Source organism: Silurus aristotelis, assembly GCF_946808225.1.
Source record: "Silurus aristotelis genome assembly, chromosome: 29".
Taxonomy (NCBI): domain Eukaryota; kingdom Metazoa; phylum Chordata; class Actinopteri; order Siluriformes; family Siluridae; genus Silurus; species Silurus aristotelis.
Window position 1 is genome coordinate 1,402,059 of NC_139602.1, and position 16,458 is coordinate 1,418,516.

General features: G+C 41.5%; 2 protein-coding genes across 2 annotated transcripts; one reads left to right on the plus strand and one right to left on the minus strand.

Annotated features, from left to right (window-relative positions):
- The first annotated feature begins 1,528 nt into the window (after positions 1-1,528).
- ccnk (cyclin K) lies at positions 1,529-8,064 on the plus strand. The gene is made up of 11 exons (XM_083535604.1): positions 1,529-1,657; positions 2,112-2,324; positions 3,388-3,469; positions 3,562-3,693; positions 3,905-4,010; positions 4,100-4,157; positions 4,753-4,922; positions 5,926-6,125; positions 6,523-6,556; positions 6,956-7,024; positions 7,117-8,064. The coding sequence occupies exons 2-11, from the start codon at positions 2,128-2,130 to the stop codon at positions 7,674-7,676; spliced, it is 1,608 nt and encodes a 535-aa protein (XP_083391730.1). The 5' UTR covers positions 1,529-1,657; positions 2,112-2,127; the 3' UTR covers positions 7,677-8,064.
- Positions 8,065-10,447: 2,383 nt separating this feature from the next.
- thbd (thrombomodulin) lies at positions 10,448-12,973 on the minus strand. Its single transcript, XM_083534899.1, has one exon. The coding sequence runs from the start codon at positions 12,702-12,704 to the stop codon at positions 11,106-11,108; it is 1,599 nt and encodes a 532-aa protein (XP_083391025.1). The 5' UTR covers positions 12,705-12,973; the 3' UTR covers positions 10,448-11,105.
- Positions 12,974-16,458: the final 3,485 nt, after the last annotated feature.

Here is a 16,458-nt window from a genome sequence, read left to right on the forward strand (position 1 = left end):
TTTGGGTTTTGGGAACAGTAGTGATCAGTGTTTGGGTTTTGGGAACAGTAGTGATCAGTGATTGGGTTTTGGGAACATTAGTGATCAGTGTTTGGGTTTTGGGAACAGTAGTGATCAGTGTTTGGGTTTTGGGAACAGTAGTAATTGGGTGTTGGGAACAGTAGTGATCAGTGATTGGGTGTTGGGAACAGTTGTGATCAGTGATTGGGTGTTGGGAACAGTAGTGATCAGTGATTGGGTGTTGGGAACAGTAGTTATCAGTGTTTGGGTTTTGGGAACAGTAGTAAACAGTGTTTGGGTTTTGGAAACAGTAGTGATCAGTGATTGGGTTTTAGGAACAATAGTGATCAGTGATTGGGTGTTGGGAACAGTAGTGATCAGGTATTGGGTTTTAGGAACAGTAGTGATCAGTGATTGGGTTTTGGGAACAGTAGTGATCAGGTATTGGGGTTTGGGAACAGTAGTGATCAGTGATTGTGTTTTGGAAACAGTAGTGATCAGGTATTGGGGTTTGGGAACAGTAGTGATCAGTGATTGTGTTTTGGGAACAATAGTAATTGGGTGTTGGGAACAGTAGTGATCAGTGATTGGGTGTTGGGAACAGTAGTGATCAGTGATTTGGTTTTAGGAACAATAGTGATCAGTGATTGGGTTTTGGGAACATTAGTAATCAGTGTTTGGGTTTCGGAACAGTAGTGATTAGTGATTTGGGTTTTGGGAACAGTAGTGATCAGTGATTGGGTTTTGGAAACAGTAGTGATTGGGTTTTGGAAACAGTAGTGATTGGGTTTTGGAAACAGTAGTGATCAGGTATTGGGTTTTAGGAACAGTAGTGATCAGTGATTGGGTTTTGGGAACAGGTGTGTTTAGTAATTGGGTTTTAGGAACAGTAGTGATCAGTGATTGGGTTTTGGGAACATTAGTGATCGGTGATTGGGTGTTGAGAACAGTAGTGATCAGTGATTGGGTGTTGGGAACAGTAGTGATCAGTGATTGGGTTTTGGGAACAGTAGTGATGATTGGTTGCAGCAGCTGTGATGTATTCTGGATGGAGCTCAGGAGAGACACAAGTATCTGTTTAGTGCTGTTTTATACAGAACGTGACAACTTGAATTGTGAACAACAATATATTATACATTTGTTTGATTTATTAGGAAAATTCCATATTCATAAGAAAAAGTGGGCTCAATGTAGACGAAACTTTTTCTATTTTATTAATGACTTCGAATTGTATGTGAATCTCTTGAAAGAAACAAGAGACAAAATAGCACTGAAAACATGTAATGCTCTAAAAAAAACTTTGAAATGTATGTTTTTTCATGTACAGTGTATTGTTATTTTCCTGTAAGTGTAAATTTAATGAGTATGTACTACCTCTTGTTCTTTTGTCATTAATAAAAAATAAAAATTAATTAATTAATAAATTAATAATAATAAATAAATAATAAAAAGTATCTGTTCAGAAAGTCTTAAAGGCCATTAAACAGTATCTCAATAGACCATCCATTAGGGGGCAGTAATGAGAATAACAGAGCAGCATTGTTACTTATACCGAAGAAAAACGTGGTTATTGTGGAGATTAGCTGGGAGTAAAACTCCCCGTTTGTGACTTTATGTAGATTTTTATACGCAGACGCAGTTTATACTCTGTTAAAAGGTAAACCAGTTCCTTATTTCTTTATAAATATTAAGATATACTTTGATGGATTGATACACTTACTGAGCTGGAATGATATCGACTTGCTAGTCATGCTAGCCTTAGCCGGCTAGTTAGTTTCAAATAGGGCTTTGAATATTTATTTCCAAAACATTTTTAATTTTTTTTTTTTATCTACACATATTTAATACGTTTTCGTTTCGAGTTTATTCACGTCATCACGGAAACGTGAACCTCAAGTCAACATTGCAAAAGCTAACAAACGGTTCCCGGAAGTGGTCTGGGGTTCGGTTCCGGATCCAGATCCAGATCCAGAACCGTGTGATAAATTAAATTTGGTTTCGATCAGGAATATGTGACGCGTTAAAGGGTTTCCCCCTCAGTTTCATTGATGACGTCATGGGGTTTCCTCACTGATCAGGTGCGCGTGGTCTCTTTCTTTCTTCTTCTGCAGGTTTTTTTTTTGGCAAATGAAGGAAAATAAGGAGAACACCACTCCTTCCTTTCACGTCACCACTCTGGACCACATTAAGCCATGCTGGTACTGGGACAAGAAGGACCTGGCGCACACTCCGTCCCAATCCGAGGGTCTAGACCCGGCTACGGAGGCTCGGTACCGCCGTGAGGGAGCCCGGTTCATCTTCGACGTCGGGACCAGACTCGGGCTGTATCCTTCTGTCATGTTCAAAACTCTTTTATTCTTTTTATCTTGATGTTCCTTTGGTTTCTTGAGATAATCCTTCTTTCTCAAGGTTTTCTTGAGGTTTCTTCTAAGGAGCACTGATGAAGAACCTCCATGCTTCACACCGTGGATAGTGTTCTTCAGTCTGGATGAGAAGTTGTTTTCATTGTAGATTTGGTATCTGAAGCCTTCAAGGTTTTAGGCAGCTCATGGGGTTCCTCTAGATGCTTGTGGTGTCTTCACTTGGCTCTGAAGGAGGAACCAGACTTGTATATTGCTGCTACCTTTTTTTTTTTTTTTTTTTTTTTTAAAGCTAGGCTTCTCTAATTTTCCAAAGATTATCGAGGATTTCAAAGGCGTAAAAAGTTGAATCAGAAGAACTCATATTTATGAAAATTGACTAATCAGAATTCGTATTTGAACGTGGGCCAATCAGAAGATCGTGTATCTCTGATTGCTGGCCAATCAGAAGAACTTTTGAAAATTGACCAATCAGAAGAACTCGTGTTTCTGAGATTTGGAAAATCAGAAGAACTCGTATTTAACAAATAGCAAATAAGTAAAAACTCGTATTTAAAAAAAACTGTTCAGAAGAAGAATAAAAGTGTATCTCTGATTACTGGCCAATCAGAAGATCTTATATTTTTGAAAATTTTTAAATTGGCCAATCAGAACTCGTATCTCTGACCATTGGATTTTTTTTTTGTATTATTATTTTTAAATTGTCCAGTCGGAAGAACTTGTATTTCTGAGAGTTGGAAAATCCAAAGAACTCGTAATAGCAAACTCGTAATAGCAAATAAGTAAAAACTCGTATTTAAAAAAAATTGAGCAATCAGAAGTCGTCATATTTCAGACCATTGGCCAATCAAAAGGACTTTTATTTCTGATTATTGGCCAATCAGAACTACTCTTATCTCTAACTGTCGGCTGATGAAATGTTGTTCTTCATGGTTTATAAATTGTCCTTTTTAAGGATTATTATATGAAGTATTAGATGTTTTGTGCTCCTTGACTCCCCCCCCCCCCCTTCCCCCCCCTGTATCAGACATTATGACACTTTGGCTACTGGAATCATTTATTTCCACCGTTTCTACATGTTTCACTCGTTCAAACAGTTCCCCAGATACGTAAGTCGCCGCGTTTCCTTCCGTCCGACTCTTTATTCATATTAATGATGTCAAGAACCAAAGAACCCGAATCCGTGTTGTCGGCGTTCCAGGTGACTGGAGCCTGCTGTCTGTTTTTGGCTGGAAAAGTCGAGGAGACGCCGAAGAAGTGTAAAGACATCATCAAGACGGCTCGCAGTTTGCTGAACGACGTGCAGTTCGCCCAGTTCGGAGACGATCCGAAGGTGAGAGAGAGAGAGTGAGAGAGAGAGAGAGCGAGAGATTTTTCAGCTATACATGCTTCTCTGCACACTTCCAAGAAGTATGGAGCTGCTTATGAGAGTGAATGGATGTTCATAAGGAGGAACATGGCAATTTTATATGTGATGTCCAAATACTTTTGACCTGATTTTTCTCTCTCTCTCTCTCTCTCTCTCTCTCTCTCCACAACCCAAGGAAGAAGTTATGGTCCTGGAGAGGATTTTGCTGCAGACGATCAAGTTTGATCTGCAGGTGGAGCATCCGTATCAGTTTCTTCTGCGTTATGCCAAACAGCTCAAAGGTGCGATTTCTTTTTTAACTTTTTTTTTTTAATTGTTGGGGTTTTTTTTTTTGGTTTGTTTGTGAATATTATGCACTTTTTTCACTCAGGGGACAAAAATAAAGTGCAGAAGCTGGTGCAGATGGCCTGGACCTTCGTGAACGACAGGTGAGTTCGCTTATTATGGTATTTTTATTACTACTAAAAGACAAAACATGGATCGAAGCACGTGTCCTCCTGACCTTCACGCTCATATATGGATTTTCCAAGTTCAAAATCGTATAGAAGGTCTTTGTAGCATAAAAAAAAAAAGCTGGGGAACCGAGCTGAAGACCTTGTGTGAGTGTGTTATGGTTGGAGTAAAGGAACGCTAGCGTTCTTTGACCTCCTCAAACACCATCTAGAGCTTTTGACATCAGCATCTACTCTGACTCCTGTTCTGGTAGATCATGAATGAACACTTCCTTGAACACATCTCCAAAGTGTGGAGGGAGCTTATGGTGGTCAGGGTGCACCATCTGGTCAGGATGTTTCTCAACTTTTCACAAGATGAGTCTATGGGCGTCCTGAGACAGAACTTAAGGTTGAATGGTATCTGGGTTCCTGTAGATCTTTAGATGTTATTTCCTGCTGTGTGATGATGAGGGGGGTGGGTTTACCTTTATGAGGTTTAAGGAAAAAGGGGGGGGGGGGTGTATGCTGACATAAGGTTTGTTAGATGTTCTGAAGTATTAATTGGACCCTGCACCATTTGTCTCCTCAGCCTCTGCACCATGCTGTCTCTTCAGTGGGAGCCCGAGATCATAGCTGTAGCAGTCATGTACCTGGCAGGCCGCCTGTGTAAGTTCGACATCCAGGAATGGACGTCCAAGCAGTCGTCTCGCCGATGGTGGGAGCAGTTCGTTCAGGACGTCCCCGTGGAGCTGCTGGAGGGTAGGAACACCCTAATGAGATGTTGAGGTGGTAGAAGGTTCATGATGGTGAATTAAGGTTTGATTTAATAAAGTGTAGAAAATAATTTTATTGTCTTGTCAGGTGGAAACAGTGTTTGTTCTCTGGTGAACTTAAATCAGACAGTAATAAACTCACACAGCTGTAATCCATAAATATTATATTTAGTCTGTTTCGCAGGAACGAGTGATGAGCAGGGCGTTTACTTTTGAGCAACCGTTCCATAAACATAAATGAATAACGAATGATATCACATACAGCCAAATATTTCGTTTATTTTTTTGCTCGCTCCAACGGGAGCAGTTCCCAAACGGGCCACATCTGGATAGACTGTTACGTCTTGCAACGGTTATTAAACCCTTAGTAACAGCTGGGGTGGGGGGGGGGGGGGGGGACACGCGTAGAGAGGGACGACTTCTGAACCAGAAGTCCTGGGGAACATTCTGGAAAACATTTGTCTACTGTGACTGAGTGAGGCAGCTATGTGTTAATTCGTTCGAGACGTAAACGTCTTTCGCAAATCTGGAAACTCCTGATTGAGTTCAGGAGTCACCCGCAGCAGCTCTGGAAATATTGTAACGAGTTTTTTAGCGGGAAAAAAAAGGCGGAATGAAGGAAAATCTCAATTATTACAGCGTTTGCCTCAAATTTGGTTACTGTTTTCTTAATTAGTGTGCTAAAGTGCACAGCTGTTTTCCAGATGGGAAAATCAGACTCGGTAACCAGTGTGGTTTCTCAAACCGTTCCAACAAACTTGGAGACACTCAATTGTCTTGAAATGTTTTCCTTAATTTCAACCTGGAGACCCAAAAACCCTGTTCAAAAGCCTCACACAAGGTACACAAAGCCAGCTCCATAAACATCTGCTTTTCATAAGTTGGATAGATTGGAAGATCTCCTGCTATAGAGCTTCAACCCTATTGAACACCTCCTTGGTGGCCTTCTCACCTTTTTGTTTATTTATTTTTTTCTTCTCCCCCTCCAGATATCTGCCACCAAATCCTGGATCTGTACTCTCAGGGCAAGCAGCCAATCCCACAGCAGCCCCAAATGCAGGAGAAAGACAAGCCACAGCCGCCTCCTACAGTCCTGCTCGGCCAACCAGGAGGAATCCCTGCACCGGTACCGGCATCCAAGAAGAATTCTCCTCAGGCCAGCCCTCCACGGCAACTCAAACGCCAACACGTGAGGCAACTTCAATGGTTTTTGCAGAATTCCCAGAATGGCACACAGGAGCCCACAGGGGTAGGGGAGATGTAGTCTGGTTATGCAGGAAGCACCAGAAGTGCATCGTCTGTACCAGACTGTACTGAACTTCAATATGGTGCAGATGATTCGCTTTTATTTTTTTTGCTCCAGACAGAGCAAAAATCGGGTTTTATTTATTTTTTAAATAAATCGGGTTTTATTTAAAAATTAATTAATTAATTAAATTTGTAGTTAAAAAAAAAAAAAAACTTCTTTTGAAATCATTAACGTAAAGGGAAACTTTATGCTAATTTTATTTTACGATAAATCTCTCATACTATGTGTTTTAACCGTGTGTATTTTTTTTTGTTTTGGTTTTTTTCCCCCCCTTTAGCCTTCTCCAAAAGAAGAGCTAAAAGTAGTCACAGGTAAATACAACACATAATATTGGTATATTCTATGCGGACAAGTGTGTGGACACCTGACCAGAAGATGGCTTTCTGCTTCTTACTGAACATCCCGTTCCACATTTAGTCTCCATTTACTCTTCCAATAAGATCCATGGCTCTGCGAAGACTCTGGTTCCACTAGATTTTGTGGATTCATTAAATCCACAAAAGCTCTGTGGCAGGCCACTCGAGATCTTTCACTTCAACCCAGATCTTCATGGGTTTGGGTCTCCTAGTTGGAACGAAGGGGGAAAAAAGTTATACCAGAAATTGCTGGAAAAGTCGGGTGTCCAGATACTTTTTGTCCATAGTGTGTATTTATATATGCACCTACAGATGTTTTACAAATATTTAATCTTATTTTCTTTGCTTCTGTAGAACAAGTTGGGTCTAAAATACCAAGACTTGAGAGTCCAATGCCTCCTTTACCAGTAACTCAGCCTCCTGGTGAGTGTTTTTCTGTGTACGAGTCTCGAAATCGTTTAAAATCTATTAGAATTATTGAAACTATTATTAAAACGTATCTCCCTCATCTTTAGATCGCAAGCCGCCACCCTCTGCGCCGGCGCCTCCTAGCGAAGCCGAGCCGGCGTCCTCCGGCGATCCGGATTTACCTAAGGCCCCCCCTCCACCGCACGGAGCACCGCCCCCTCTGCCCCACCGCCCACCTCCGCCCCCACCCTCCAGCTACATAATGGGCATGTCCACGACCAGCTCGTACATGTCGAGCGAGGGCTACCAGAGCCTGCAGTCCCTGATGAAAACGGACGCCCCGTCTTACCCGCACATGCCGCCGTCTTACCCGATGCCTTACCACCCGCACGCTTACCCCCCGCCCAGCGCGCCCCCTCCGGGCCCGCCTCCGCCACCCCCTGCGTCTTACCCGCCTCCTAATCTGCCTCCGCCTACACCTGCGTACCCGCCGCCGGGCTACAATCATAACTACCCGCCACCCCCACCCCCGCGCATGCCACCTCCAGGGATGCCCTTACCGGCCGGGTATCCGCCTCCACCTCCGGGACCCCCAGGGCAGCCGCAAGTGCCCATGCCGCCGGTCATGCCTGTTGCGAATTTGAACCGTGGAGCCTGGATGAGGTGAAACCAAGTTGGACAAGTCCTCAAAAAACTCAAAATAGCTTTTCTCATAGCATTCTGTATATAAATAAAAATCACATCCCATAATAGTCCATAAATCCGGCGTTTCCTTCACGCCGGTCGTCTCCTTAGCCCCGCCCACAAATTCTGATAATTTCTTTGTTTAAAAAAATGATCCAGATCTTTGTTTAGAATACGTCCGTTTCCTACGGAAATAATTTTCATGCGTGTTTCACGATAGCATCGACGCTAAACATTACCCCAGTCGTCACGTGCAGGAGCGACGACGCCCCTCGCGAGTCGGATTCCGAACGTGAATTTCCTTTCGTGCGCGTGTGTATAGAGCAGGATTTATTTTCATGTTTGGTGTAATAAAAATCTTCCCCTCCCCCATCCACCTGGTTTTCTTTCATGTGTGGGGCGACGCCTACAAACCTTCAGATAATGTAAAAAAAAAAAAAAAAAAAAAAAGCCCTCAGAGCAGAAAGTGCGAAACGACAACTGAACAGAGGAGGATGAGGAGGAAATAGAAGGCGAGAGAGATCTTCATCTTCAGCAATATACGGATAACTCTGTTTATAGAAACTCATATGAAGGTTAAACTCCAATTCCATTCTATCTAGTCATGAGCACCACACATCTGGAAGAGATGTTCCAGCGATTTTGTAGGAGATTGTTCAATCGTGATTTTGCACACACATCCAACCTATGGATTCGGGTCTGATTGTTGAAACTTCTTCCATGCTTTCGCATCCAGAGACTAAACAATTGTGTGGCTTTGACTTGTGGTAACAGTTTGTCCAAGAAGCAAAAGTTGTGGAAAATACACCATGGTGAGATTTCCACATAAAGTTTCTCTTCCTGTTTCTCCTCCTCCTCATGGTGGTGATGTGACTGACTGACTGACTGACTGCGGTTATTGCTAAAGTTTGGAAGAGAATATTTTAATGACTTCAAATGTGCTTTCTGAAATAACGAAAAAGGTCCTAGTTAACACCCCCCACATTTCAAACACATTTTTTGTGTAATGTGACAGGAAATTGTATAAGTTTTTAATAAATGCAGAAACAGCAAAATGCAAATATTCATGAGGATTTTTTTCGGTTTCACTTTTTTTTTTTTTTTTTTCTAAACCTGATAAACAAAAAACAGCAGCGTCAAGATTTTCAACATCTCAGTTCAGTTTTATTTGTACGCCACATCGTCTGGAAGATTTTTTTTCTTTTTTTTTTAAGCTTTTAGGGAAACAAATTTTTTTGATGGAGAATCTCGATTGTGAATTTGTTGAAGTAAATATCACGTAGGAGTATAAAATAAATATGCAGGCGCTTGAAGAAAACCGCCAGGTGCTCGTTTCCATTCGTGTAAAAACAAACAAAACGAATAATAATGTAAACCACAATCATAACAATAAACAACAATCTGAACCAAAATAGAAAATAAACGTGTAAACTACAATCCTAATAAACAACAATGCAAACCACAGTAACAGTAAACAACAATCTAAACCACAATTTAAAAAAAAATGATCTAAGGCACAATAAAAAACGATGCAAACTGTTAAAAATAAACACCACAAACCACAATAATAACGATAAACAACAATCTAAACTTATAATAATATAAATAATAAAAATAAACAATCTTAACCACAATAACAAACAATTGTGTAAATCGCAATAGTAACAACAAAAAAGCAACAATTTAAACCACAATAACAATAAACAACAATTTAAACCGATAAAATAATTTGAACAACAATCTAAACCGCAATAATAAAAATCGACAACTATGTAAATCAAAATAACAACAATAAACAACAATCTAAACCACAATAACAACAATAAACATCAATGTAAAGAATAATAATAATAATAAAAGTCTAAACCACAATAATAATAATGTAAACCATAAAAAAAAATCTGAACCACAATATTAACGATGAACAACAATCTAAACCACAATAATAAAAATAAACAACAATCTGAACCAAAATAACAATAAACCTCAACAATGTAAACTTCAATCACGATCAACAAAAACAATCGAAACCACAAAAATAACAATAAACAACAACAATCTAAACCATAATAATAATAATAATAATAAACATTGGCTGGGAATAATGCGGTCACATTATCGGTGATTCCAGATTCCAGGTTCGGATCTGATCGGAGCGATGAAACGTTCCCGCTCTCTTTCACTCGACTCTCTGGAAAAAAAGTCCACAGAAGGATTTCGTGTCCTGGTCAGTGTGCAGTGTTCCATAAACACCACTGATTTATAAGGAAACCCACCTCAGGAATGTGCATGTGGGGACTCCGGGGTGTGTGTGTGTGTGTGTGTGTGTGTGTGTGTCGTAAACACAAGGGCCTCCAATCTGCTGAGGCTGCTTTAACAGTGTGTGTGTGTGTGTGTGTGTGTGTCTGTGTGTGTGTGTGTGTGTGTGTGTGTGTTTTAAACAATGCAAATCTGATTGTTTTAGCTGCAGGACGGCTCCTGAACAGGATATACATATGTGTGTGTGTGTGTGTGTGTGTTTGTGTGTGTTTGTGTGTGTGTAAAGCAAGAGCTCTGCAACATTTCCCCTTCATGATCTTTGACCCTGAGTCAATTGTCTTTGTGTGTGTGTGTGTGTGTGTTAGTGTGTGTGTGTGTGTGTGTGTGTCAGTGTTTTCTACATCTCTATTGATTATTTGTCTGAAGCATTAATTTCATTCCTGTTTTTTTTTGCAGCAGAAATCTGAGCAATAAATCAGATTTATTCAATGAGCATTAAAGAGGACGTCAGCTTTAATGAAAGTCCAACTCGAGTGTATAAATACATACATAGATAGAAATACACACACACACACACACACACACACACACACACACACACACACACACACACACATGTATACACATCTATATTTATCTCTCTCTCTATACGTATGTATATATTCTGTAGAATGAAAATTTTTCCTTCACTTGAACTACGAGACCCAACCCTGTTCCAGCATGACACAAAATACACCTTCATGAAGATCTGGAAGTGTGTGGAAGATCTCGAGTGGCCTGCTATAGAGCTCAAACCATGTTGAACACCTTTGGGCTAAATTAAAACATACCCCCCACCCCCACCCCACCCCAAGTCCACATCACCCAACATCTGTACCTGATTTCAATCTTCAGAAATCTCCCCAGGATCTTGTGGAACATCTTATCAGAAGGATGGAGCTTATTATAAAGGTAAATGATGTCCAGGTTGATGTATCTGGTATATTAAAAAGCCGAGCGCTCGTCGCATCATCACGTCACAGAGGAATAATCGTTTCCTTTATTACAATAAATACAAATAAAATCGTCTGCGATTTCGTGGCTTCGTGTCTTCGGAGTAACAGTTTCTTTTATTTCTTCAGTTCGGATATGTTTCTGGTGACAGTTCATGGTTTTAATTGTAATGAAGGTTCGCCACCGAGGTCTTTTTGACGTACGTCTCGGCGGCTGCTTGCTCCAAAGCGTGCGCGTCTTTAGCCATGCTGATTTTCCCGCATCGCTTCCTGTTGTGATGGATCACGCAGACCATCAGTAGAACCAGAAACACGGTGCACACGATGATCCCGAGAAGAGCTCCGGCCGAGAAGGACAAGGTCGTCTCAAACGGAGGAGCCCCACTCGTGGACGGGACGGTCGTCCCGAGCGGGTCGATAGGGACGCAGTTCGTTTTCCCGACGAGCCGGAATCCGCGCCTGCAGGAACAGATGTAACCTCCGGGGATGTTGCCGCAATCGTGGTCGCACAGAGACGCCATGCATTCGTCGATATCGGTGCAAAAGTTGCCGTCCGGACGTTCTTCCAGGATGAAGCCGTCAGGACAGTCGCATTGGTCCGGTTTGTTGAGGTCGCAGGCTACAGCCGGACAATCATAGTCTGGACAGAAGAGTAAACACTGGTGTGTGTTGTCAGGGGACACTATATATCCATCAGAGCATTCACAGTGATAACTCCCTATGGTGTTGTTACACGTGTGTTCGCAAGGTCCAGAGAAACATTCGTCGTCGTCCTCACACACGTCCTTTTCCTTCCTGAAACCCTCCTTGCACAGGCACTCGAAGCCCCTGGGACTGTTCAGGCAGTACGAGTTTTTATCCGGACACGCTCTTGTACAGTGGTCGATTTCCGTGCACCTTTTCCCGTCCTGTTCCAGACGGAACCCTTCACGGCACTGACAAATGTATTTCTCCCCGCTCATGACGCATTCGTGCGAACAGTCCGCTTTCTGACACGGGTCGACCTCGCCAAGCGCCCTGCTGCAGCCCACCGCGTTGCTCTTGAGCCTGTATCCTGGAAAACAAGTGCAAACGTAGGTGTCGTCCACCCTGGTGCAGTTGTGTTCACATCCCCCTTTATAGACCTCGCAACTCCAAGGTGCCGTGATCCAGGCACCGGAGTAACAAATGTGTTTGGATCCCGACAACTTCTGGGTCGCGTTGCTGGAATTCGGGACCTCCTGGAGCTTTTCACTGGCGAACCCGAAAGGTGTCTCGTACAAAACCGGGGACTCGACGGCGAGCGGTTTGCACTTTTCCTCCCTGATGTCGTGTCCGCACAAATACCCAGCGATCCGATCGTCGCAGTGTCGCCCGGTCCATTTCGGATCGGCACCGGAGAGCGCCACGCATCTCTGCGAACAAACCCGTGGCTCGTCCTTCCAGTTCGTGAAGTCGGTCAGGTTGTCTCCGGTGATCCAGGAGTACCCTTTCAGACCCACGTCCGATCCCGAGCAGGATTCAGAGTCGTCCCGTAATCCGATCCAGAAGTCTCCAGAGTGTCCAGAAATCAGATCTGAGATGGCAGTGTTTACCAGCATGGATCGGACCGTGATCAGATGGCCTCCTTGCTCCTTACAGGATGTCCGAGCTGAGTTAAAATCCGACACGTCGGCGTGCACGGTCACGCACAAATCAGCCACGCAGTTGCCGTTATGCGGTTTTCTTCCCTCCACCGGGAGAAGCGCGAGCGCCATGACCACTCCTAGAAAAACCTTCATCCCGATAACTTCTGTTTTATTTTCGGAAAACTTTTCTCTTTCCTTCCCGAAGCCGTGTGTGTCCTCACTCACTTCTTACTCATGTCGCGATGTCTCTCGCGCTAACTTTATTCCAGATGTGGAGGTCGGGGGAGGAACCTTTGCGGTTTTTTTTTTTTTTTTATTATTATTTTTTTTTTCCTTCCAGCAGCTGGATCTGCTCCCGGTGCGTCGCGCGCTTCTTTTCTTTCTTTCTTTCTTTCTTTCTTTCTTTCTTTCTTTCTTTCTTTCTTTCTTTCTTTCTTTCTTTCACCGAGACTTATTTACTTTATCACGCTGTACCAATATAATAATAATAATAATAATAATAATAATAATAATAATAATAATAATTAGAATAATAATTATAATTAGAATAATAATTATAATATTAATATAATAGTAATAATAATTACTAATAATAAATGTTCCCGGTCTGATCCCACAAATAGGTCCAACGTGAACGTTAAGAATTTTGTAACAGAGACCCCCAAAGACACCCCGCCCCATGACATTCTTTTAAAAGGAACCAGTCAGGGAATATTAAAAAAAATCGATTTCAAATGTTTTATTATGTTAAAAATAAATATAAAATTAAATAAATGGGAAGAAAAAAATATATATAAACACTTCTAATACAAAATACAGACCTCAGATCGACCCTTATATATGGAATCCATAGACAAAAGTTTTTGGACCCCCGACCATAAAATTTCTCTGTGCTTTTTTTTTGAATTTTTTTTTTTTATTTGTTTATTTCTAGAGCACTTTTCATAATCCACATTGTCTCAAAGCAGCTTTACAGAATCTAATAACAAAAAATTGAATCGAAGTGAATGATGTGTTTTAATCCCCCTAATATTCAAACCTGTAGCAAGAAAAAAACTCGTTTAGATGATATGAGAAACCTTGAGATGAACCAGACTCATCTGGGTGACACCAAGAGTGTGATGACCAGAGAGCGAGAGATATCATGAGCATGGGAGTGTGTGATTATGACTTAACGCCTTTCTACAGTCAGCTGGAGCTCCTGAGCAACTCATAAATCAGCTCAACATCTGAGATCTTTTGTAGATCCAACACCAAAACGCCATCTGATCCAAACCCGAAGCCTTTAAATGCTCAACGGTGGAGACACAGCATATGTAGAATTAAATCTTTTTAATAATTGATTAAAAGGTTCCATGTCTGAAATCTTCACGAGGTGGGATCTGACCTGGAGATGGCGGAGATGTCCAGGGATCAATGCAGGGTGCTTCTACCTTCTCAGTGCTGGAGAATTTTATTATAATTTTTTTTTTTTGGAACGTCCCATTCCACATTTACTGCTTATTCGGTCTTATAATGAGCTCCATTTTTTTGAGAAGATGTTCCACTACATTGGTGGAGGTTTGTGAGATTTGATTCATCCACAAGGGTGTTAGGAAGGTCAGGGGGTTTGGGAATGGTGTTCCAAATTCATTGGTGGGTTCAATAGCAGGACACTGAAGATCTTCACGAAGCTGGATTCGTGAAGGGAGAAATTCATGCTCCATTCAAAGACATGCGATTAAAAAGTTGTCCGTTTGGGGGAGAAGCACATTTGTCTGGAAAAGTTGAATGGTAATTGTAATCTTGGTTACGTTCACAATTTTGTCATAAAATGTCAAACGTTCACGACTTCCGCCAAAAGCATTACGTAAACATTTTGCAATAAAGCCCAGATTTCTACACTTTGCATTGTTGAACTAAAATAGAGAAATAAAGAAAGAAAAACACTCCTTAGTAACGCCAGTTCCGTGTTTGGGTTGGGCCAGATATCATCATGAATCAGGACCAGGCTACAGCGTGAAAGGAAATGGGTGGGATACCCAGTGTAAGGTGTTCTTGTTGTGAACTTTGTATTCATAATATTGTGTTTGCCTGAGACCCTATTGTCCGGACAACCGGACCCCAACAGACCCCAAGAAGAAAAACTTCCCTTTGCATTGCTGTCTACACAGTGAATTATTTCATTGTCTATGTTAATAATTCTGGAGTTTTCTGGAAAGATCTGATGACCCAGGAACAGTGAAGGCTTTTCTATGGAACTCTCGAATGCCAATAGACTTCTTTTATTCAATTATTGAATATATTCTGCTGATCAGCACCAATAACCGGATCAGAACTCGGAAGAGATTTCTAGTGAAAAGATGAAGACACATACCACAGTCAATAGAGTCCAAGCTAAGACCAAGACCAGAGCTAATCGGGTTTGAAGACCAAGACCAGAGCAGTGGAGTCTGAGATGGGAAACGTATCAGAACCTTACAGCTGTGACCCCTGAAAAAAGCTAATTACATATACGGCATTTTCAGAAGTTCTTCTCCAGGTTTAAGAGACTGGCACTGATTTGAACTCTGGGATTTGAACTTACAACCTATCAATAAATCCAACACCTTAACCACTTGCTAATTCCGCTTCTGCTAGGAAGTACGCTGGTTTAACTTAATTGTTAATTGCAGATAAATATGCAAATATATGCACAGCGTGTAAAAACTCCAATTTTTTTTTTAAGGCAGATTAAAAACGTATCTTTTTAGCAAATCCTACACATAACACACATCTCATATCACAACCTTGTGCTCCAGAACATCTGATCACATGCACATTATCAACTTGTGCTGTTAATATCATGAACAGCAGCTACGCTCATTCCTCTCCACTGCTTCTCTTTCTCTCCCCATCCCGAGACACCCTGAGGTTTGGCCAGCTCCAGTCACCTCCCACCTCGTGAAGATTATGGACCTTTGAAGAAGTAGATGCCGAACTCGCAAACATCCTGAACTATCTAGAGACGTACCAGTGCCATTTGGATCCCGCTACATGTGTGGAGTTTTGACATTGGACCTCCGGGAGTGTTTAAAGACTCTGGCATGGAGAAGCTGATGCTGGATCTGTGATGATCTCAAATGTTGAGCTCAGTAGCTCCTACTTTTATAACCATAAAGACTGTAGAAAGAACATTTACTTATAATCTTATACTCCAGCACTCATGTTAGTTTTAACTCTCCAGTGTTCTGTATTGTTGAAAGATTTATGATCAAACTCTTGATGTCACCAATAAGGATGAGGTTCTGCTTTTAAGTCTGGTTCCTCTCGAAGTTTCTTCCTCATAACATCTAAGAGAGTTTTTCCTTCGTCACAGTCTCCATGGTGCTCATCAGGGATAAACACACACCGTTCACCTTCACTGTTACATTCTGTAAAGAAATAAACTTGACTTGACTTGACTTTATTCACAGTCGGAGAAGCAAATCTTTCCTGAAATCAGCACTTTTTTTAAGTATTGCACAATTGAAACTTAAATTATTTATCGATGCAAAAAAACAAACTCTTATTTTCTTGGCAGCAGCACAGAGATTCCATCATCTCACACTCTCACTTTATTATGCTTAACGCCACCATACTGAGTCAGACTCCAGACTTCAAGTCTTTCCTTCCTTATCACAACAGGTTTTAATCAGCGGAACATTAAAATCAGCAACACTGAAATAATACTTCCTCCTCTCAATCGCCCATTTGCAGAAGGGACAATGGCGTCTTGAGTTTATCTCCACACACTCACACACACATAAAACGTTCCACCGGTTGGGTGGAAATACTTCATTTTAATAAATCATTTCAATAAGGTGACTCATTCCTTAAATTGATCTCAAATCCAACTATTCCGACACAATTCTTGGGTCTTTCATCATCGAAAGCATATTTTCTCTGG